Source organism: Alexandromys fortis, unplaced genomic scaffold (assembly GCF_014885135.2).
Source record: "Alexandromys fortis isolate MF-2015 unplaced genomic scaffold, M_Fortis_MF-2015_v1.1 scaffold_41, whole genome shotgun sequence".
Classification (NCBI taxonomy): Eukaryota; Metazoa; Chordata; class Mammalia; order Rodentia; family Cricetidae; genus Alexandromys; species Alexandromys fortis.
In genome coordinates, this window is record NW_026067923.1 from 7580938 (window position 1) to 7603307 (window position 22370).

General features: G+C 44.3%; 1 protein-coding gene across 7 annotated transcripts in view; it reads left to right on the forward strand.

Moving 5' to 3' along the window:
• Positions 1–19414, forward strand: part of Eya1 (EYA transcriptional coactivator and phosphatase 1) — a 144911-nt gene extending 125497 nt beyond the window's left edge. For all 7 annotated transcript variants that reach the window (XM_050142145.1, XM_050142141.1, XM_050142140.1 and 4 more), the window contains 6 exons: positions 2876–2934; positions 3048–3208; positions 4125–4239; positions 4343–4464; positions 7621–7721; positions 17489–19414. In XM_050142145.1, the coding sequence (XP_049998102.1) occupies positions 2876–2934; positions 3048–3208; positions 4125–4239; positions 4343–4464; positions 7621–7721; positions 17489–17569 (639 nt within the window). In that variant the 3' untranslated portion in view covers positions 17570–19414. The remainder of the gene's footprint in view (positions 1–2875; positions 2935–3047; positions 3209–4124; positions 4240–4342; positions 4465–7620; positions 7722–17488) is intronic.
• The last annotated feature ends 2956 nt before the right edge of the window (positions 19415–22370 follow it).

A 22370-nucleotide genomic window follows, 5' to 3' on the forward strand; every position in this document is an offset into this window, starting at 1 on the left:
CACCTGGGTACCCTGTGCTTTTAGGAAATGGGCCCCTCCTACTCCCAATCTCCCCCTTCAGCTGTCCCACCTCCTGTCAAGCTCTCTCTCCCTTCCCCTTTCTCTCTTTCTTTATTTCTGCCCTTCTTCTAGAGAGGCAGCTTCTACCTCTCTCCTCCCCTTTTCCCCTTCCTTTACCCTTTCCCCTCCAGAACCCACTAAATCAACTCTATACCAAAATTCTCTCTGCAGGGCATATCTGTCTGTCTCCTGCTGAGGCCTCAGGTCACCCGCCAGGGGACCCTCTGAGGCCTCTGGTGACCCGCAGCTGCCCCTGGGGACTTGGTCCCCCACCACCTCTTTAAGAATGATAATACCCAGTCCCAGCCATCAAATATTTGATAGTGAATGCAGAGCAATTGTAACTCTACTCGTTACTCACAAGTGCAGTCTCAGAAGTAAAGGGATCCTTTCAGGAACTCTGTGTACTTAAAGCACTAACACACTTTTCTCTTGTTTACTAAACAATAATAGGCATTTTCTTTCTCAAAGGCGCTATCTGGGCCCCTTTAAAAGCACTCTTGAGTTTTAAAATCTCTTTCCCTTAAAATCAGTCTACGGAAACTCCCCTGCTAATGACAGAGCCATTGTTACAGGGGCCTTTGTTTTAACCAGGTCACCTTGGAGAAAAATCAACGCCGCAGGTAAAAGCTTGAAGCTGTTGACTTTTGATTAGAGCTAAAAGATACTTAACAAGTCTTCACTTGGGGGTCCAGCCTGGAACAATGATTTTTAAAAACAGCTAACAAGAGAAAGAAAACACTGCTAGTGAAAAAAACCAAGACAACAATGGGTCCTCAACTGTGTTAGCTCACTTCTCAGTGGGTGGAAATTTAAAACTAAATCAGTTGAAGACAAGCTCCCTCACAGCCGGCTTTCTAAACAACCTCCTCCCACTTAGCTAGGAAACTCTCAGCCAGTTTGGATTCCTTGAATTAAATCCCACCCACCCACCTTTTTACACAACTTTAACTCAGCACTAGTTTCTGACTTCCACAAGAAGAGAGAAGTCCATTGCAGGTTTTCCTTCCTCCACGAAACACATGCCAAAAAATAAAATTAAAAATAAACAACAACATAAAAATTGCACTACTTGGTAAGGTTCTGAAACTGCTTTCCCTGTGTTAGAAACCTTTTAAAGCTAGAATTATGTTGTTGAACAAACAATTATTCCGCCTTCGCGACTGAGACTCAATTGTTGCTGCTGAGAAGCAACATGCCTGCTGTTTTCTGAGGAGTGACCCATTTTGCAAATGTGAAATTCACAGTCAGCACACAAGGGCTCTCAGCCCTACTTTTCCTTTTTTCTTATCTGAGGTCAAAGACCTCAAGAGAGCCAGAGGAGGGTTACAAGGTCAAAGTCTTTTCCTTCTTGGAACTTGCTTCTTGCTGGGAGCCGGCTGCCTGCAAAAGACGCTTTGGGGAAAGGTTGGGGGTGGGTCACATTTTTCATTCTGTAAAGAAACAGCTGGTTTGAATTTCTTTCCACTCCTATCTCGAGCTGCCTTCCTCACAAGCCCATGGAGGGGAGGATTTGTCCAGAGGAGCCAGCAGCATGAAGAATCTACCTTCTATTACTATGATTCTCTATGCGTGTTGCTTTTGTGGTATAGCTGAATTTGCTGACTGGCAGAGAGGCGCGAGATTTTACGTAGTAAACTCGGTCTGAAACCTGCCAGAGCCACTGTATGGAGAACCCTCTTCTAATAACATTTTTAAACTAAAACTCCAATGGGAATCAGTATCCAAAGGTCCAGCAGGTTATATGGAGCCTGGGTAAAACGGCAGGGATGTGACCCAATGTATAAAACAAGCCAAGTGCGGGATTACTTGTTTCTGTACTAGGCACCGTCTCTATTTCTAAATCATTCATGGTGACAGAGAGCCACTTCTTCCCAGTCACCGTGGGGGCTGTGTATCGAGGAGGAGGATGCTCACTCGCTGTTTCTAAGTGAACAGGTGCAGAAACTGGGGACCTATGCAGCTGAGCTCCAGCCCATCACTGCTGGACGTTCTAAGCAGTGCATTGCCGTGTATGCTCACAATAGCATTATTCTGTAAAAGCTAATAAATCCAGCACTTGTGTATGTACCGCGAATATGTAATCTAGCAAAACAGTGAAAATAGAAGACAAATGTTTGGGAAAACATACCATCGGACTTGATTATTTTTATGTAGTTTTGAAGTCTTCCACGCTTTTTAAATCCTGAGCATGTGGGTGCGAATGTACACACACACACACACACACAGAGAGAGAGAGAGAGAGAGAGAGAGAGAGAGAGAGAGAGAGAGAGAGAGAGAGAATAAAACTCACATCTCTCAACTAAATAGTAAACCAGTAACAGATTTCTTGTCTCGGCTCCTCAGCGCACTCGCCCCAGGCTGTGTTGGTGTGTGGCTCAGCAGCAATCAGAGGTCATAATTTCATTGGCAGTTAGCATCGGGTTTAATTTTTCTAGCATGTTGCATTTACCAGAATGTCTGGTTTCAGTTACGCCAGGCACTCTGCGAATCAAGCTTTGGGCAGTATGGTGTGTGTAGGTACCTGAGGTTTCTGGAACACACATGCCAATTGTTCTCAATCACTTTCCTTTCTAAACACAACAATGTGTTTTCTAAAGCTGAGTAACGGTAGTCCTTGATGACATTGCTTGTTTCTTACAGAATAGGTTAAAAATGTCAATTTAACAAGGCTGCCACCTACTGATGGGCACAGTGGAAAAGCATGCCAATTAAGGTGTTTTTTTTTAAAAAAAAAAAAATAACTCTTTTGCTTGTTTGTGTTTAGAAAGGTGCTCCTTCAAATTTAACACACGCCATCTGAATTGCATTTTAGGAATGTGACCAAGTTCATATAGATGATGTGTCGTCGGATGACAACGGCCAGGACCTGAGGTGAGCGCCTTGCTACACAGACTGACTGTTTCTCTGTTAAGAGTCTGACTGCTCAGCTAATTAAGATGCATTCTCTGTTTGATTAACTCCGGGCTTTTCTTCCATCTACGAAGCACATACAACTTCGGGACAGATGGCTTCCCTGCTGCAGCTACCAGCGCTAATCTGTGCCTAGCAACTGGTGTCCGAGGCGGCGTGGACTGGATGCGAAAGCTGGCCTTCCGCTATAGACGAGTAAAAGAGATCTACAACACCTACAAAAACAATGTGGGAGGTGCGTGGCTGAGAGATCCCTCAGTGGGCTGGTGTCAGACAGTCTAGATAAAACCCGCCAAGTGCCGCTCCTTCTGGGGCTCACACTGTTGGGTATAATAGAATAAGGATGGTTTCATCTAACTTATGAATATCTACTACAATTTGGTGACCATTATAAAACTAGAGCCAGCTGTCCTGGCTACCTAGTGCCACACTCTGACCAGCGGTGACATTTGGGAAGCTCTTTGACCTCTCCAAGAAACCCTTGTCCACAATACAAGATGGGTTCTAACTTACACTCCTCCCTCTGAACTATGTGTGTTAGCCTGAGTCCTTGCAGTATGGCTCACAGTAGTCCAAGTGGCTTGAGTCTAAAGGAAATAATAGGTAATACTGTTTAGCTGGGGGCCTTTTAGCTCGGTTCTGATTGGGATTATCTGTGTGGGTGGAGAGGTTGGTTGTTTAAGGAAAAATACTTAGCAAATACACCGCGAGGTGTATGACTCAAAGGACATGGTGCCTTCCTCTGGCTAGGAGCCAGGCCTAGGTCAGCCACTCATTCCCAGGAGGTGACAAAATGATGCCTAATATTCACAGGACTTCTGATTCACCAGTCATTCCCTCAGCTGAGGAGGGGAACAGGTCATTCCATAGAGTCACTGTTCCTGACCTGACCAAGGACACTCACGCACCCTAGAGCCAAAAGGAGAGTCAGCTCTACCCATAGTCCCTGGCAGGAGATGGTCCATCAGAAGAAGGGGTGCTGGGAATGTCAGGACAGAGGGTCCCTGCAAACTCAGCACACATTTGCAACTGAATGGTATCTGAAAATGTTCGGCTAAGGATAGTGATGGTCTCTGTAAGATGTTTCTTCCCTATGGATCTGCCCGGACACGTGGGTGAGCATGTGGTTTTCACGGCCTTCTACCCCTCAGGTCTTCTCGGCCCCGCTAAGAGGGAAGCGTGGCTCCAGCTGAGGGCTGAGATTGAGGCACTCACAGACTCCTGGCTCACCCTGGCCCTGAAGGCCCTCTCGCTCATCCACTCCCGGTGAGGCGCCCGTGGGCATGGGCTGGCAAGTGGGCGTTGCTCGGGCTTGCTTGTCTTGGAGACTTATTTGTCAACAGTCTTCCTTCCATCTCTGTTCTCATAGGACGAACTGTGTAAACATCTTAGTGACAACCACCCAGCTCATCCCGGCGCTGGCAAAAGTCCTGCTGTACGGATTAGGAATTGTGTTTCCCATAGAGAACATCTACAGCGCGACTAAGATAGGTGAGCACTTCATGTTTTGAACGCATCCTTTCCTTGAGGCCAGTGTGAATGCGAAGGCGGCAATGAGACCTTTTCAGAATTCTTGCTGTATCCAAAGAATGAGAAATGTCAAATATAACCCACGTAACTAAGTGATAAATGTTACTTCATTGGAGAAGGTGAAGACTGGGCATTGAAGGAACAAATGATTTAACATAAATTCCGAGCTATTGTATTTTTTTTTTTTTTTTAGATAACTTTTGGATAACAGAAACATTTTGTAAGTTGACACAAAAGTTATACAAGCCCATACAAAGTGGAAATGAACAGTTAAGGAACATTTTCTCTATTTTACTGGCAATGGTTTTTGTTAGTTTTAGCTCAGTATCTATAAAAATTGACCTCTCCTTTTAATTCTGAGTAGATAGAAAACAGAAGGTTCCCACAAGAATACAGAGTTGGGAGGGGAGCAAAAGTCTGATAGGAAATGTAGTTAGGATTAAACTAAGAAGAAAAGGGATAAGAAGTTCTGCCTTGTTCTCAAAGAGAGCATATAACTAGCTATGGTCTATGACAAAGAAATACGCAAATGAGCCTCCAGCAGGCGTAGAGACCTATACCAGGCGTTTTGCATATTCATCTTTACATTTTACAAATGAGGAAACATAAGCACCCGGGCTTAAGTTGTTAGGGTAAATGGCAAAGAGCCAAGCCTCAGGTGGCACTGACCCGAAGTCCTCCCCTCAAGGACCTATTCTGCATGCAGGGCTGAAGAAACTGTTGCTCCCAGCCCAGGAGGGATCAGAGGTCAGCGTGAGCCCGAGCTAAGGGACAAAGTGGCATTTGCTGGGTAAAGAGTGTTTCTTGAGAAGGTATGCTGATGAGATCACGGGACTGGAGAAGTTCCATGGCAAGGGCCTTGTGATTGTCTCTGAGTGGCCATTGTGCAGTACTGGTGAACTGCTGAGGCTGGGGATCTGCCGTCCGCAGACATCCGTGCCCCACATATTCCTGTGAGACAGCAAGAGGACGGGTGCTGTTTCTGGCTGCTAACTCTGTCTGAAGACAAAGGGCAACAGTAGATTCCCTCGGGTCTAACCTCCATCTTCCCATGCCTTCAGACCCCTGTATGTCTCCTTGGCAGCATTTGCTCGATGGTCACTGAAGAACTCCTTATTTGTTTACAGTGGGAATTTTTCACCAGATTATAATGTTCCTAGGAACTGGGACTTTCTCTGGCATCACAATTGCTCCAGAGCTTAGCAAACTCAGGAGAGGGGTTGGGATGAAAAGGCTAAAGACCTGTGTGCGTGTATTGAAAGAAGCTAATGCGGAGTTCCTTGGGTCTAAGCAGCGGGGCCAGCGTTGCTGTGATTAACCAGTGAAACATGGTTTACCCTGACAGCACTGTGCATGGAGAGCCTAGGCAGACAAACCCACCACCTTTGAAATCTGCCTATTTGCAGTCTAAGAAGTAACTACTCATGCTTCATAAGCTAAGACATCTTGGAAGTAAAAATAATCAAAGTAGAGATTGAAAGTCCTGGGATTATTGCTTATTGTATCATCAAATGAAGCCAATGTGGAGGTCATTGCAGAGAAGGCGCCAACTTCATCTTTTTAATATTTCATGTTAAGAAAGAAAACTCTATATAAACCAAAGTTTGCAGCAAAATCTGTAGGTGACGGTACACAGAAATGACTTTTTTTGTTTCTTTTTCCCACCAAAACTTCACTGTTAAATAATCTTTAAGGGATTTGGGGCGGGGAACTAGCTCAGGGGAAATTAGCCTAACCTGTGAGAAAGGCCCTGGGTCTGATTCCCTAACACTATAAGAAATGAAAAAAGAACAAAGAAAAAAAAAACTGTTCACATTTATATGAAGATTAATTGAATCTTTTTTCTATATAAGTCAAAAATAATATAGCTTTGCAAAATATCAAAGTATTTTCCCATCCAGAGTTTTTTTTTTAAAAAAAAGCTATTTGTCTGTTTGTTTTAAAATAATTTAAAATATCACAGTTTAGTGGACAGCTAAAGCACTGAAAGGCCCCTTTGACTAAGGCTGGCTGTATTACATTCTGTCAGATGCAAACGAGAGATCTTGGTGCAAAATACAAATATAAAGCAGACATTTGTTTAAGCAAACAAGCAATTTGTTCATGTGTATATCTGATCCTCATTTGAAAGAGGTGCAGGCCCTGCTCAGCCATTCACGCTGGAGAACTATAAACTGTCCCATTGTCCATTAAAATGACCTTATTGGCAGCTGAGACCTGGGACACCGATCTCTTCTGAGAAGAAACAATGCTGGCATTAGCTGCAGAGATGTGCTGACAGAAGAGCCGCCAACCAAGCCCAGAGGAAGTCCTGACATGGGAAAGATAGTAGACAGATAACGGTGTTCTCTTACCTGTATCCTGCCTTGCCTCTAGGAAAGTGCTTGGTTGAGCAGGAGATGGCCGGGTGAGGTGGCCACAGTCTTGTGTAGAACCCACACCCACGGTTCCTGACATTCATTCTAAGAGGACATTCATGAGTCATCTTTAAGCAAAGACATTAGGCCTTGCGCGTCTTTCTCCCAACCCGCAAATGGAGGGAGAAGCCTATGCTAATGTTTGATTTCTTTTGCTATACCAAACCCAAGTTGGGTTATTGTTTTTTTTTATCAGTCTCCCTGGTCTTGTTCAGCTTGATACAACAAGTTTTTAATTCAAGGTAAAATATGCTGTTAAGATCACATGCCTCTTAAGTCTTAGCTTCTGGGGAAAGACTGTATTACTTCAATACAGCATGAGTGTACACACACACACACACACACACACACACACACACACACACACACACAGGTATGTATATGTCATAAGACCTTTAGAAAAGAATATTTCAGTCAGGGGTGTCCAACATTTTGTGTGATTTTGTGTTAGCCCACATTGATAGCTGTCTTGACCTCATGTGTCCTAGGCCAGGTTTTCAAGAGACAGATAACATACTGCCAATGAATTCCCAACCCTTACCACCCTGTGCTGTCTTCCTATCACTCAAGTGGTGAGACTCATTTCCCTGGGTGGGATGGAGTCGAATCAGAAACATGAACAAAACGTTTAACGCTTCCCAGCGTCATCAAACTGGGTTACCCAGCTGTTACACATCTGTAATTTGTTCTTGCCCACTAGGAAAGGAGAGCTGTTTTGAGAGGATAATCCAAAGGTTTGGAAGGAAAGTGGTATATGTCGTCATTGGAGATGGCGTGGAAGAAGAGCAAGGGGCGAAAAAGGTAAGCCTCCCTAGGAAGTGCCCTTTGCAGCTGCCGTCCTCAGAACTGGCTTGTTTTACACATGGACATTCTTCTACCACAGACTATGAAATGTGGAGAACTGTAGACATGGAGAGAGCCAGGGTAGAACCCTACTGACACGAGTGAGCATTTCAAGTGGTGGTGGGTCAGAAAAGCAAGCCTAGCCTTGCAGTCATTCTCTAGAACACAGTGGGTACCCATACTGTCCTTATACCTTGCATACAGGAAAGACATTGGCAGGTGACTCGCTTCTTGTTACCCAGTCCTGATGCAGATGCAGACCCTTTCAAATGGGAAGACATTTGCTAGTAGTCCAAGCTGGCAAGCGAAGGCAATGTGACTTTGCTGCCATAAAAGACTTATGCCTTCCCTTGATCCTAAGGACAGCACCTGCCTTGCCTGGAAAGGGGAGGGTGGCCATGACTGTAAACGTCTCTTGAAGACATGCCCTGTGTCCCATTGCTGGTGTCTCAGTTTCTGCATCTGTAATTTTAGCATCCCCTTTGCAGAATTATCTCCTTTGGCATCTCGTTGAGCGTCTTAAAGGAGAGGAGCCCATTCCCTATGCGGCACACAGGTCCTCACAATCTGCTCACAACTTGTCTCCCCGGTCTTTCTCCTTCCTCCACCCAACACTGCAGTCACATTCATCTGGTGACCTGCTGCCTTAGTCCATTTCCTGTTTCTATGGCAAAATGCTAGATTGGACAGTTTATAAAGGACAGATGGTTTGGCTCAGTTCTGGAGGCTCAAACATTGAAGAGCATGCCATCAGCCTCTGGTGAGAACCCTTCTGTTATATCATAATAGCAGAGAGTATCCCTCTGGACACAGGGCAAGGTCTTTCATCATTTTTGTAGGAAGTCACTAATGCCCATTGCTCCTTTTTACATATAGTGCCCACTCACATCATAAACTCAGTTTTCCTGATCCTAACCACTGCCTACAATTCCCACCTTCCATTAATATCACCATAGAAAATTGAGGATTATTTCTATCATGTGAACTCTGGAAGACATACTCAATCCATTAACGCCTCTCCTTTGCCATGCCCAGTGCATTCCTACAGAACAGTTTCTCCCAAGACCTCTGTCATTATCTGGCTTATTTCTCAAAACTCATCTTGCATTTTTACGGTTTTCTTTGTAATAGTGCTCACTTTCACTAGAACTGGAGACACTGTAATAGAAATAGCTTGTATGCCGGTCCAAGCTGCATTTGATGTGTGGCTTTGCTGTCTATCTAGTCTATGACTTTGAACCAGTTTCTTAAGTCTTCTGTTTTATTTTACTCTGTCTCCTCAGTGGGAATCATCACAGCACCTAGCTCCTTGTTCTCTCTAACCAGTTAGCTTCACTAAGACATGTGACAACAAATGGCAGTTGGGGTTGTATAAATAATTATGGACGTCTGTTTTGATAACTGAATGTGATTTTGGGGGTGGAGATCTAACTCCAGCTTCCTTATATATCTCTAAATCTGGGTACAGGTTATACTCCATGTTTCTTCAAGGGCATCCTCCCATGCAAATTAAAGCCCCTCTGTTCCTCACAAACTCCTTTGTAGAAATCTATTTTCACCACCATGATGGACACAGCATGTTCAGTTCTTTTGCCTTTTTTCCAGTTAGAAATATCACACAAAGTTTCAGGTCTCAGACATAGAACTGACTGTCAAGTGTGGCGTGTAGTAGCCTCTCCTGAAGATGGCTTCCTTCGGCTCTAGTGTCTCTGAACTCCAGTAAGCGCACAGGCACTAGCCCTATGTCTGTCCATGACAGAAGATGCCCCTCATGTGCCTGGCACCGACTGAACTCTGCACACACTTGGCCTGCTAATGCTTGATACGAGCCATGACTGTTGCTGGATACAATCGTCAGCCTTGACTAAATTAGAATTCCCCAAACTCAATCCTGGGAACTGAAGAAGAATGATTGATGCGAATCCAAATTCGGGTTGCCTTCCTTGGAAAGCTTCTGGAATTCCCAGGGCATCCGTACACAGAACCTCTTAGTGGTCAGAAGGGCCCAGGAGAAGAGCTGCCCCTCTGAACAACATGGCCCTCCTGAGCAATTAGTTCAGTCTGCTGTGGCCCTGAGCCAGCTCTCCAACTGCTCCCCAAGCTGGGCCTTCTAAGTTTTAATTTCAAGAGAAAGTTACCGGAGTGTGGCTTTCTGGTTTGAGTTTCACAGAAGGAAGGGATGTAAGTGTGTTCACATAAGATACAAAGTCAGGTAAAATCCCACTGTGGGCATGTCTCTTCCTAGGTCTTTCCGAGCTCTTCCTGAGATGGGTAGCCCTGGTGAGCACAGCACGGAAGGCGGGAACTCCTGGTCCTGATGCAATGATTCAAAAGTGCCATAAAATAACAGTTTCTGTCTTCGAAGGGCAGATACAATAATCTCCACTATTTATCTTCAGACGTGTTATCTTTTTACACTAGAAAGAAATCGGCAATGAACATTCTCTTTGACCTTTTATTTATGAATGGTCTTAGCTTTGATTTTTGAGAGTGAATGGATGTATGTGGTAGGGTAGGGAGAGCAGAGATCCTTGGACCCTGCGACCTGCCTGTGTGTGTATAAAAATGTCAGCTTTCTGAAGATCAGATTTCTTTCCTTTGCAAAACCTTGGAAACCATCAGCTCAATCCCTCAGCATAACAGACTAGACAGCCTTTTCAAGACAGTGTTTGAGCTAGCCTTTAAAAGAAACTAATTTTTAAGTACTGATTCTTCCATTCTTCCTATATGAAGGAAGAGATAGGCATCTGCGAATTGGTGACATATATCAAGTATCTGTAGAGCTGAGCTGTGCCCAGAAATGGAGACTATCTAATAATTAACTTAGAGGGAGAAAAGAAGAGTAGAAAGCCACCGTGTCACTTGTAAGACAGACACATAGACAAGGTCAAAGGAACAACATGAATGAAAATGGCTGCTCACACTTTGGCAAGATCGGTGCTCAATAGCAAACATGGGCCACCAGATCTAAAACTCCATCCAAGGCCCCCATCCCATTTTCAGGCACTCGCCTCCAGTATCTCATCGTAGCTTCCCAATGATGCTACAAACAAGTGTCCTTCTTGACCCATTTGACAGAAAACAGACTCAGCTGGGCCTGGTGACATGTGCCTGTACCCCCAGTACTCACTGGGGACTGAGGCAGGAAAATGGGTGCTCAAGGCCAGCCTGCACCAGAGAAAGAGCCTATCTGGAAGAACCACAACCAAACCAAGAAAAAAAAAACATGACTAAATCAGATAGCTAGGTATTGACCAAACTATGATTTGAAGACAACGTTACTTCAAACTGTAAACTCGGACATTCCAACATGTTAAGATTTTATTTTTAAAAAGTTATGTGGCTTGTTAAACTTAAATACCGGGCACGTTTGTTTCTCCAGTAGGTGAGGTAGACGCAGCCTGCACAGGCGTCTCCTTCCCTAGTGTTCCACAGGAGCTACTTTTCCACTTAGCCACCCCTTCAGGCAGATGTTCGCGTATAGGCGTCTACAGCTCTGTTTTGCCCGTCCTGCACCGTGGCAGCTTTCTGCTTCTGAAGCTCGCCTTCATTCTGATAGATTAGTTGCCGAGTGGTTGAAATTACTAGACAGAATTAACAGCAAGCAGGCGCCCCTCCCCTATGAAAAGCTACACAGTTGAGACTTCCAATCAAAATCATAACATTTGCCATTCTTCCAAACCAATTTTAACTGCTTAGCTGGCTTCTCAGTTTTCTGTGTTCTTTTAAATATGCATTCTCCCTTCCTCCCCGTAGAGATGTCTTCTGTACGCCCAAATTCTATTCTGCAGACGGAGGGAGGGAGCTTTTTAAAGCCAGAAACCAGCCAGCAACTCTCCAGGTGCCTGTTGCTGACCCTTCTAGCATTTAGATTCCCTTTGCCAGTGCAGGCGGGCTTTCCTAGGTAATTCAATCTAACTCCATAATTTGTATGTACTTCCTGAGAAATGAGGATACGACATGATTTGAGAGAAATAATTAAGACTGGGTATCACTTTAAAAATCAGAATGATTAAGGAGTGATATCTAGTTTTCATTGCTAGATGAGTTTTTTTAGAGACTAAGTTAAATCTTTGGTGAGTAGTGGTTAAAAATGGCGTGCACCCATTATTCTGTGTCCCCATTAAGATTTCATTTAGAAGTTGTCCCTTTTAATTGTGTACTGAGATCCAAAAATTAGGCTGAGTCCCTGGCCATTAGTGCCTCATTTTAAACTCCAGGGAAAACCACCTTTGTTGGGGAAAAAGAAAAAAAATTTGTAATACAGTCAAATTCTTTGCTTTTTATTTAAGGGGGACACAGATTGAACACTAAGTAGAGATTAGTTTATTACTGCACAGTTTGTTCATACTTACTTATCACATACTACATGCTAGGTCTTGGCTCTCCCTGCCAACAGTAGCAGTTCTCAATCTGGGGGACCCGACCCTCTGGGGGTTGAAGGACCCTTGTGTAGGAGTTGCCTAAGACCATCTGGAAACACAGATATTTACATTACAGTTAATAAACAGCAGCAAGATTACAGCTTTGAAGTAGTAATGACTATAATTTGATGGTTGGGGCGATCACAGCATGAGGAACTGTATTAAAGGTCGCAGCATTAGGGAGGTTGCGAACCACCAGCCCAGAGGGAAGCAGAGACGCAGGTACTGAGTGGGCAGTGCTGGGCAGTGCGCTTTACCACGAGTGTTAGACTCATCAGTCTTTGGAGGTCTCCTTATTTACGACTGCAGAGTTGTGTCTCTCTCTGTGAGCTGCCTAGAAGTCACGTGTGTACAGCCCAGATAGGTCTTATGTTTCTGACATGCAAGTCACGTGTGTACAGCCCAGATAGGTCTTATGTTTCTGACATGCAGATGGTGATTCTGCATACTTTCTCTGCCTTTCCTCTCTCACTGAGCAATCTGTCCCAGCGGCTATCTGGACCAGAACACAGGAACACAGCACTGCTTCACTAATCCTTTAAGTGGCCACCCCAGTGTGCTACTGTGTGAATGTGCTCTTGTTATTTTACCAGCCCTTTGGGACAGAGTGTCTAGGGGGTTCCAGCATTTAGTGTTACAAGCAGGTCCTCAGTGAACATTATGTGAGTAAATTCCTGAAAGCGCAGTGTTTGCACCAGTGAGGAGATGCTCTTGGGTTATAAGAGATTTTTATTAATGCATTTTTAACAATTGTGCAAACTTCAATTTCCATGCGAACAGCCGTGCAGATAGCTTTTTTTATATGATGGATGTCGTGGGTAACCAGAAGGGATAAATGAAGACTTTCAGAGTGAAGGCAATTTTAAGAGTTGTGCCTATGGGCAAGAAGGTTCTTCTTGGGACCTGTTTTGGTCCTGTGGACTCCCAAACCTGTGCTCCTCTAGGCTTTGTTGCCCATGTCTGCTCCCCCTTGTTGGGGACGGTGACAATCTCCATTTCCATCACACACAGCCTGCCTCTCTCAGTGTCTGGCCTCACCAAATAAATTCAGGAGTCGTTAGGCCACAGACCGCTCAACTGTCCCATTTCTCTGCATATCTCTTGCCCTGACAGCCCAGCTTTCTCTGACAAGCTAGCCACCCTTCCAAATCTCCTTTTCTCTGGACCCTGAATAGTTTTAAATCCCTTCTTCCTTGTGTTTTCAGGCAGCCAGAGAGTATCAGCCTCCCTTCCTATTCACTTACAAGATAAAAATCTAAGCGCATTCACCTATATTCTCAGGCATCCCCTGGAAGGCCTCCTTCCTTATTGGTCTGTGTACTGAGCAGGGCATTCCAGCCTGAGGACATTCCAGGCTAATTACAGAAGATGCCTCCTGTACCCTTTATCTTCCCCCCTTTGTTCCTAAGCAGGAGTCCCACTCCTACCCATGGCTGGGCCCCTCGAGTTTTGTTTGTTCTTCCAGCTCTGGGTAGGCCCCGCTTGCGGCTGAACCTCCCTCTCTTTGTCTTCATCATTTTACTCTGACTCTTACCCAGGCCCTGGTTGTGATGAGCAGGTTCAGTAGTCCTGAATCAGAATTACTGTGATGAGCTGGTCCCGGTGGTCCTGAGCCATGGGGCATGTTCTTGTGTCATGCTTTAGTGCTTGGCTCGGCTATGGGGTACCACAGGTAATGGCATTTATTTTAGCCATAAACTTGGAAACAACTCATCCTTCACTCTAACTACTCCATTTACTGATGACTGCAGCTTTGGGAAGATGGTGCCGAAGGGAAGACTTGAGCTCAGGCTTCTTCAAAGCCATGTGCTTCTCTTTTCCTCTTTTGGTACCCTATCTTTCTGGTTTTATTTAAGAAATATTTATTTTAGTGGCCAAGAGTAATACACACACACACACACACACACACACACACACACACGCACGCATGCACACACACACTCACACACACACACACACACACACTTCTTAGCACCCAGTTTCCCCTGTAGTATCAAGTGTCAAATCCTGGCATTGGTATGTACTTGGGCAGGGAAATATTACCCCATGTAATATTGGTCTGATGCGCTATTAACAGGAGTCACTGGCCTTCTCTGCAAGGCTTTTTCCTAATAAGCACCCACTTGATGGTGGACGCTGCGCAGAGTCCCTCTGGTCCTGTGATGCTGAAACTGCTCCCCACAGCAGCCGGTACTATCCGTTCTTCCCATGAGCTGGTGCTGAGGCCAGAGCTGGTGCTGAGGCCAGAGCTGACAGTCTCAGTGCCGCTGTCGCTAGGGTCTGTCAGCTCTCATCCAAACCTCTGGCAGGTTTATTCAGGGAGCAGCTTCAGTGCCCCTGCACTGAGCTGAGCTGTCTTGTTCCACAGGTGTAGTTTTCAGAGTGCAGCTTGACCTGAGTTTACTGATGCTCTAAGGGGGAAGAGAGAAGTTCCTTGTCTCTCAGTGCTAGGAAACATTCTAACTCAGGGCTCTGGAAATAATTTCTTCTTTCTAGATATTTGTGTTTTGATTTCAAATTATATACTCTAAGTATACTCTAGGCTGGCATCCAAAATACCTGTATGGATGAGACACGGTTCCAGAACTGCTTTTGCAGCCTACAAATCAAAGTGCCTAAACCATGTGTCAGGGGAGTCATTGGATTTTTTTTTTAGTTCCCTTTTCAATGTCCTTGTCACTCAGTTCATTCCTCCACAGTACACTGGTAGATTTGAATTGATAGTAGCTGTATATAAAGGGGACCTATCTGAAGCAAACATGCTCATCTCCAGAGCCCTCCAGCTTCTGCGGTAGTTGATGTGTTTAAGAGGTAGATGTTCTAAAGCTTCTGGCCGGCCATCTAAAGAGCCTTCAGCATGCTCCTAGCATCCTGATGTTCCTAGACTTAATAAGGTGAACAGAGGCGAACAGCAGCTTTGGGGAATCAGTCACTGACAATAGCTCCAAGAGTCTAGAGAGATGGTTCGGGAGTGAAGAACACTTGCCAAGGACCCAAGTTTGATTCCCAGAATCTACGTGGAATGGCTCACAATTACCTGTAACTCGAGCTCTGCACTTACATGCACACACACACACACACACACACACACACACACACACCCCACACACAAATTTAAAATAAGACCTAAAAATATAATAAGATATGAAGAAACAAGCCACAAAAACAAATCCTATAAATATAGCTACTGTGAAGGCAGTTAAGTAAACTACAGGTTAAGACAATGAATAGCTTTCTTTAAAACATTATGTCTCTAGAATAAACATGCCGCACAGTAAAAACCATATATATGCCTGGTTTTGTGCACACATCTATCGAAGTATAAATATGTTCACAGTGGCCATTTTAGGAGATGGGAAAGAGGTGATTTGTATTATGTACATGGTTCTGTCATCCTAGAGGGCTTTACAGTATGCAGGGATTTGTTATGATAAGGGAAAGGAAGAAAGCTCTCTGTATGGCAGGTGATCAGTTCGCCACCCTCTGCTGTGAGTCAGTCACTCGACTTTTCAGTATCTGCTATCAACACCGTGGGAGACAGGATTATCTGTGCCTGTGCTGTATGGTTCCTTTGAGCAGCTTCAGGAACAGGTCACAAGGAACAGGGAGGGGAGCGCTGTAGCATCCAGGCTTCAGACTTAGCCCAGAGCCGGTAGGGATCTTACCTTCAGTCCTTAACTGCTGTTATTTAAACCTCTCTCTTCTCTTCCTTCTACAGTAGAATAATGGTATCACCACTGGGTCACCTTACCCACAGCCTCCCAGAACAACCGATGGAGCCTAAGTCATTATTATCAATGAAGTGATTTAGGGTTTACGTGTAGTAGCTGGCTTTTTCAGCCAGCTCTCTCTCTCTCTCTCTCTCTCTCTCTCTCTCTCTCTCTCTCTCTCTCTCTCTCTCTCTCTCTCTCTCCCTCTCTCTCTTTCACACACACATATGTAGTCCATATCCGTGGCTTCTTTATCTGTGCCTAAGCCACAAGGCCATCTGAGCATCCTTCCAAATGTTCACCTCCCACACTCAGCTCAACTGTCACTTTTTTGGGGGAGCTCCCTAGTTTCCTATGCAAAAGTAATTGTGTCCTTACTCATATTAGCACACTGATGAATTCCCATGTTTACAGTCTGAGAGGGTGAGCCAGCACCTTCTGTGTCTCAGACTCTTCTATTCCTAGACCATGGGCCCAGAAACACAAAAGAGAACCTTTGTTGCATAAATAAATGAGCCACAGTACAGGTTACAATGTAATACTGCCAAGGGAGCAGTCTTCCTATATATCGGTGGCGATTTTAGGCATTCGTTTCTGGACTATTCTCTTATTGGCACATAACAAAGCTCTATGGATGCTCGTCAGAGGCTGAGTCTGGAATGCATGCTATTAGAGTTAGAGAATGCAATAAAAGACTTTAGCAGGTAATTTGAACATATTAACAACATTAACATATTGTTTATAAGTATATGAAATAATGTATGTGCCATTGTATAGCAGCTTTATGAGCTATATCAGACTACATACTGATTTTTAAAATCCAGCTTTCATGTCAGATTTTCCACTTCTCATGAAATTTCCTCAAATTCTTCAGAACTATAATTACAAATCATACATGTGTATGAAAGAAATCTGTTTTCCTGTGAAGGAAACAGAACGTTGTTCTTGGAGAAAGATTTTACTGCTGCATAAGTACTTTGCCCAATGCTCCCGAGCAGAAGTCTATTGCAGCCTCCCTGGAAGGAGGGACACCCTGTTTCCAGGACAACTGGTTTGTTCAGGTGTTCCCAGACAGTTCTGTCTGAGCTTGATTTGTGTCTTAATGGCTTAAACAACTGCAGATACACACACTCACACCAACTTGAGATGCTCATTGACAACTCGGCCCACATGGAATTGTCATGAAAAACAAAAGTGCAAGATTTTGTTTAGAAAAAAATGTAAAATACTGCCAAGTAAGGAAAACTTCTCAACCTACAAAGTGTAAGCTTTGTCAACTTTCAACACTGACAACCACCAAGGACACATATCGAAAGGCATCAGTTTCTTTTCAGTAGCTTTTATTTAAAGTTTGGAATTGTCATTCAAGTCACAGTGGCATTCTACTAGCAAGAAATGGATACTACATTCACACAATTGTTCTTGGGGGGGGGCGCAGATTTGTGTCCTAAGTATACGTGTCGTGACTATGCTGACTGGCAGGATTTACGATACTGAGATGGGGGTGAACATAGCCGCATCTCTCTACAGGAAATGGAAGGGTCTTTGCTGGTCAGGCTCTCTGTCCTCACCATATGTCTGCCCTCTGCAGCATGCCATGCCCTTCTGGAGAGTCTCCAGTCACTCGGACCTCATGGCCCTGCATCATGCCTTGGAATTAGAGTACCTGTAACAACCTCATGCCAACTCGACACTGCGCGACTGCCCTGTGGCCAGAGACAATCCAGCAGGCCTCAGGCTTGTGTCAGTGCTGGGCTGCAGAATGGAGCCGTTTCCACGTGTGGAGGCATGGCTGCTGTGGTCTTGACTGCTACCCTTGAGGTGAATGGAGGACCATGTGCATTTCCTCAGAACAGCTGTTGACTCCGGTACTGTGAATTCGGTGGAAGCAAGCCATGAGACTATTCTAGCACAGTGTGATGCGTCTTGGCTACGTTAGCTACATGGTTCAAACCTGTGAAGAAAAGACCTACAGACACTTTGGTTTTCAGCAAATGTGACGTAAACAGCTTCTCCAACCCAGCAAACTTGATTCCACAGCAAAGACTGAAGGGTGTCTCCTGGACATCAGTGGAGGTATTTTTCTCAAAGGTTTACTTTTCGATGTCTCCTCCCCAGGGCAATCTGTACATCACTACTTATTTATGAAAAGACTTTTGAAAAACAGATTTTCTGAGGTATAACTCACATAACATAGAGTTCACCAAGACAGACTTCTCAGTATCAAATAGCTGAAGGGTGATAGCGTAAGAAATAATCAATGAAAGGAAGGCCTCTGCCTGACAATGCGGCAAGTCCTTTGAATTTTAGCAGATTGCAAAGTAGTTTAAACTATGTCTAATTTAAACATGTAAAATGTACATCACTGAGACAATCGTGTACAGAAAGAATTTTCGGTGTAAATTTGTAATAATGGATGATTCTTTTGCATTATGTTTAGGGAAATGCTATTATGGGGTTAAAATGCCTTCTAGGAAGCTTGGGCACAAACTCCTGCAGTGCCTTAGCGAAGTATTGGGTATAAATATTGTAGATAATGGATCTTTTTGATAATGTTATCTAAGACCAAAAGCATGAATGTCAAGTGTCAACAAGGATTTTATTTTCCCAATCTTTTATCCCATCAATTTTTGTATTTTTTTTTTGAGTGTTGGATAGAAGGGCCTTGATAAAAATGACAGAGCAGTTTCATAACTGAGAAAGGGTTTTAAAGTCTTCCGGCCCAGCTCGCTTTCTCATTTCCACACTAATGTATTATATGTAACTACTTGGAAAAGAATGATTATTCAAATGCTTCATCCCACAAAAAGAATATAGAGAATAGATATATTTTATTAATAAAATTAATTGGAGCCTAGCAGAGTTTCCATGTGCTCAGAATTATTATTGTGTCTGGGTTTCTTGTTTGTGTCAATGAGGACATTGCCACGTAGCCGGATCAGCAACACTTCTCACCAGTCTTTCCACACAGGCTTGCCCTTCTCACGCAGAGAAGGTCCAGTATCCAGTGGGGATGTCTGGCTGTCAACACACACACACTAACATTGCAACACTGCTCTCTACTTATGACACGAAAGACGTGAGGCTGCAGCCGGGCGGGGGTGATGACAAGTGACCATGTTTGTCAAGTCAAAAGAAAGATTCTTCCAAAATGATGAATTTGTGTGGGCAGGAGTCCTTCTCATCTCGGGCTTTGTGTTGCCGTGAAATTACCTTTTGGATCAAGTTTGTCTAATATTTTATTGGGGGGACTGGGTTTGACCCAGAGTAGCAAACACACCACTCTGCCTCTGCCTTTTCCTTTTCTAAAATTCCATACTGCTGCTAAAATTAGTCATTGTGAATTCCCCCCACATTGCTAACGTGAAGAATGGAATCCGTTTCCTGCCTCACCTGGCATAGACAGGAGCGGACAGTTTTTTACGCCTCTTCATTGGATGTTTTTGTGCTTGGTGCAGAGTGAAAAGACAGCTTTGATCTTGGCCTTACTGTTAAAAAAAAAAAAAAAAAGGTTTGTTGTGTCTACGGTTGTGTACAGATTTTTTTCTTCATGAATTTTGTGTTTAAATTAATAAACTTGATTTGTGTGGTACTGTATGCTCCTTGAATGTCAGTATCGTCTTTGTGGTTTGGGGTATGTGGAGGCGCAGAATCTTGTTTGCCTTAGAACCCTGCAGCCAGAGGAAGTCACGTGGACAACCCAGTGATGGCTTTATCAGTCCTGCAGGAGCTGAACTGGAAGGCAACAGCTGGGTCTTGGGTCGTCATAAGGACTGGAGAGCAGAAAAGTTCTTTATTTCCCTAGACAACACCAACTGGATCCTCACTCAAATTTATTGAGGATAGAAGAGAATTAAGCATAAATTACGTTGGATTGTGGAGCATAGATCTGCCCACTTAAATACCTAAGGGAGAGCAGTATGAGGCTGTTTCATCAAAAAAAAAAAGAGCTCTCACTACATATATCTCTGTGATTTGCCAGATTAATCACTGACAGAGGGCTATAAAACTGTACAACTCACTTTCTCTGGAGAATTCAGCCCGAGAAGCACAACATTCATATACACGAATGCGTGATAACCAAGCACACACAGCTGTCTGGCCCATTCATCAGCCCTGTGATGTGGCCTTTCCAGAGGCACTCACGATGCCAGGTCACTTGAATAACTGGGTGTCTGGCATGAAAGCGCCGAGAACTGAAGGAAAATCTTCGAAGAGGTAAAGGTGGGAAGTGAGGGTGTTATCAGGTCTTAGGTGAAGAAAGTATGAAAAATAGGCGAAGCGAGGGTTGTAGACTCAGAAGATAAATTCCCTGCCGCTTCTAACATGGCAGCCCCAGCCCAGCCATTTTAAGAGCTCCCCCTGACCGTTAGTTGAAGCTCAGATTTCTAGTGTTCCGGAGCCTCCAAAAACAGCTTGTTCTTGCCTCTCGGCATTACCTCTCATTGCTATACAGGAGAAGCTGTCTGTACCTCTGGTCAGTACATAGACCAAGAATGCCGCTTCATCTTTGCTCAGAACATTCTAGCAGTCCAGCCTCAGTCCACCTGCACCACAGCCAGACCTTTGTCTTTGGAGAGTTCTTTTCCCCAAATATCATGAAGTGTTGGCTCCTTCTCTTGAATGTCTCCCCTACATAACTCTGCCTTTATGGACAATTCATATTCTATCCCACAGACTCACTATTCTTGTGTGGCACTGCCCTGGACACCATGGGGGCAAGATGACCTTGATCCAATAACCGACTTTGTGGTAAATTTGTAGAAACAGATTATGGCTGAATTAGTGAGTGGGTGGGTAAGATACACTCAAGTGAGAAAGGCTCCTTATGGAAACAAAGTCTAAGGGTACTATTCTAAGTGAAGGAGGAGTCACTAAGGAGAAGACCTGAGGATGTTACTGGATCTGACTTCTTGCAATGATCACCCTGGCCACATAGACAAAGGGCTGCATTGAAGGCAGTGGAGAAAGGGAAGGTGAGGGGGAAATGGTTTATAGGCCCCAGAAAAGGCCAGTGAGCAGAACTCTGACTAGGATGAAGATGATGGAAATCTGAAAGCTGGGTCAGTTTGTTGAAGTAACAGTGATCACACTGAGTAAGATGTTCCATGTAGGAAAGTTGAGGCACGGTGGAATGTGGGTGCATGTGAGGTTAAGAGGGTCATTATCTACACTGTCGTGAAAGGCATCCTAATGATTCACAGGCTCGATTCTGTGGGTAGACTGCCTGCAATCCCAACAGAGCAAAGTCAACCAGTTGACTGTATTCTTGGCTGCCTAAGGTTGGGATCACAATGAGCGGGTGCAAAGATTATAAGGGAAAGCTAAGCTAATATTTACAAAGCACTGGACCACTGCCTAGCAGATTTTCTCATGTTGCCACTATTATATGCTTCTTGTACATACATGTTTTTCCTGCCCACATGAAGAATCAACTTCTCCAATACAGTAATAGGCCTATAGACACGCTCTGCATTGTTGGCTCTGGGCCTAGAAACAAGGGGAAGCACAGGCCCCTGCTCTCAAGCCTTTGGCTGGTGGATGTTAGAGAACTCCCTAACTTTCTAGAAAAGTCTCTGTAAGCAGTGCTAATGGAGATCGGCAGTAGGCTAGCCCAGGTTCAAAGCATGGAGTTGGACTAAGAAAAACGTGGCATAGAGGTAAAACTGACAGCAGGCTAGACTGGAAGGATAAACTGGGAATGGGGTACAGCTAGCTGATAAAGGGGAACAAACCCCATCTTAAAGGATTCATTCGTAGCCAGGAGACAAAAGAGCCTGGGGTGAAATGTAGGCTCGGTGTTATTTAAAGGAGCAAGACCACAGCCCTATCATGGGAGAAGAAATAGGAAAAATGAACAGAAACAATACTTGGTCTAGTGAGAGGCTCTCTTGACCTTTCTGATATGATGCTTTTCCAGATGGCTGCTTACAGAGGTAGGGCCCAGAGCTGTCTAGCTTGACCTCTGCACTGTGTAGATATTAAGACTTGGGTTAAATGCTTTGCACTCAGGGGCCTCATCCTCCCTTCTCTTTATGGAAAGGTCACAGTCAAATAAGGGAAAGTCATGACCTTGACCCTTCCAGCTGGATCGTGGCAATATCCTGAGCTGACCTGTAAGGTCAGTTAAAGTTGGCTTTGTCACCTCAGTCTGTCACTAACCACTAGGTTGAGTTAGTAACCTCCTGGACCTGGTTAGCACACTTTCTAATGTTTTCTAAATGTGCTTTGTTTTTAATTGAAAATATTTTTTCGTACAATACATTCCGATCACAATTTCCTCTCTCCCCCGACTCCTTTCAGATCTTCCCCATGTCCTCAACTACTCAACTCCATGCTTTCTCTCTCTCTTTCTGTAAAAAATAAGCAGGCAAAAAAAAAAAAAAAAAAGAATGAATAGAAAACACACAAGAAAAAGAAGGTGACCCCCCCCAATCAGAAACCATGAAGCAAAGGACCAGTAAGCTAAAAAA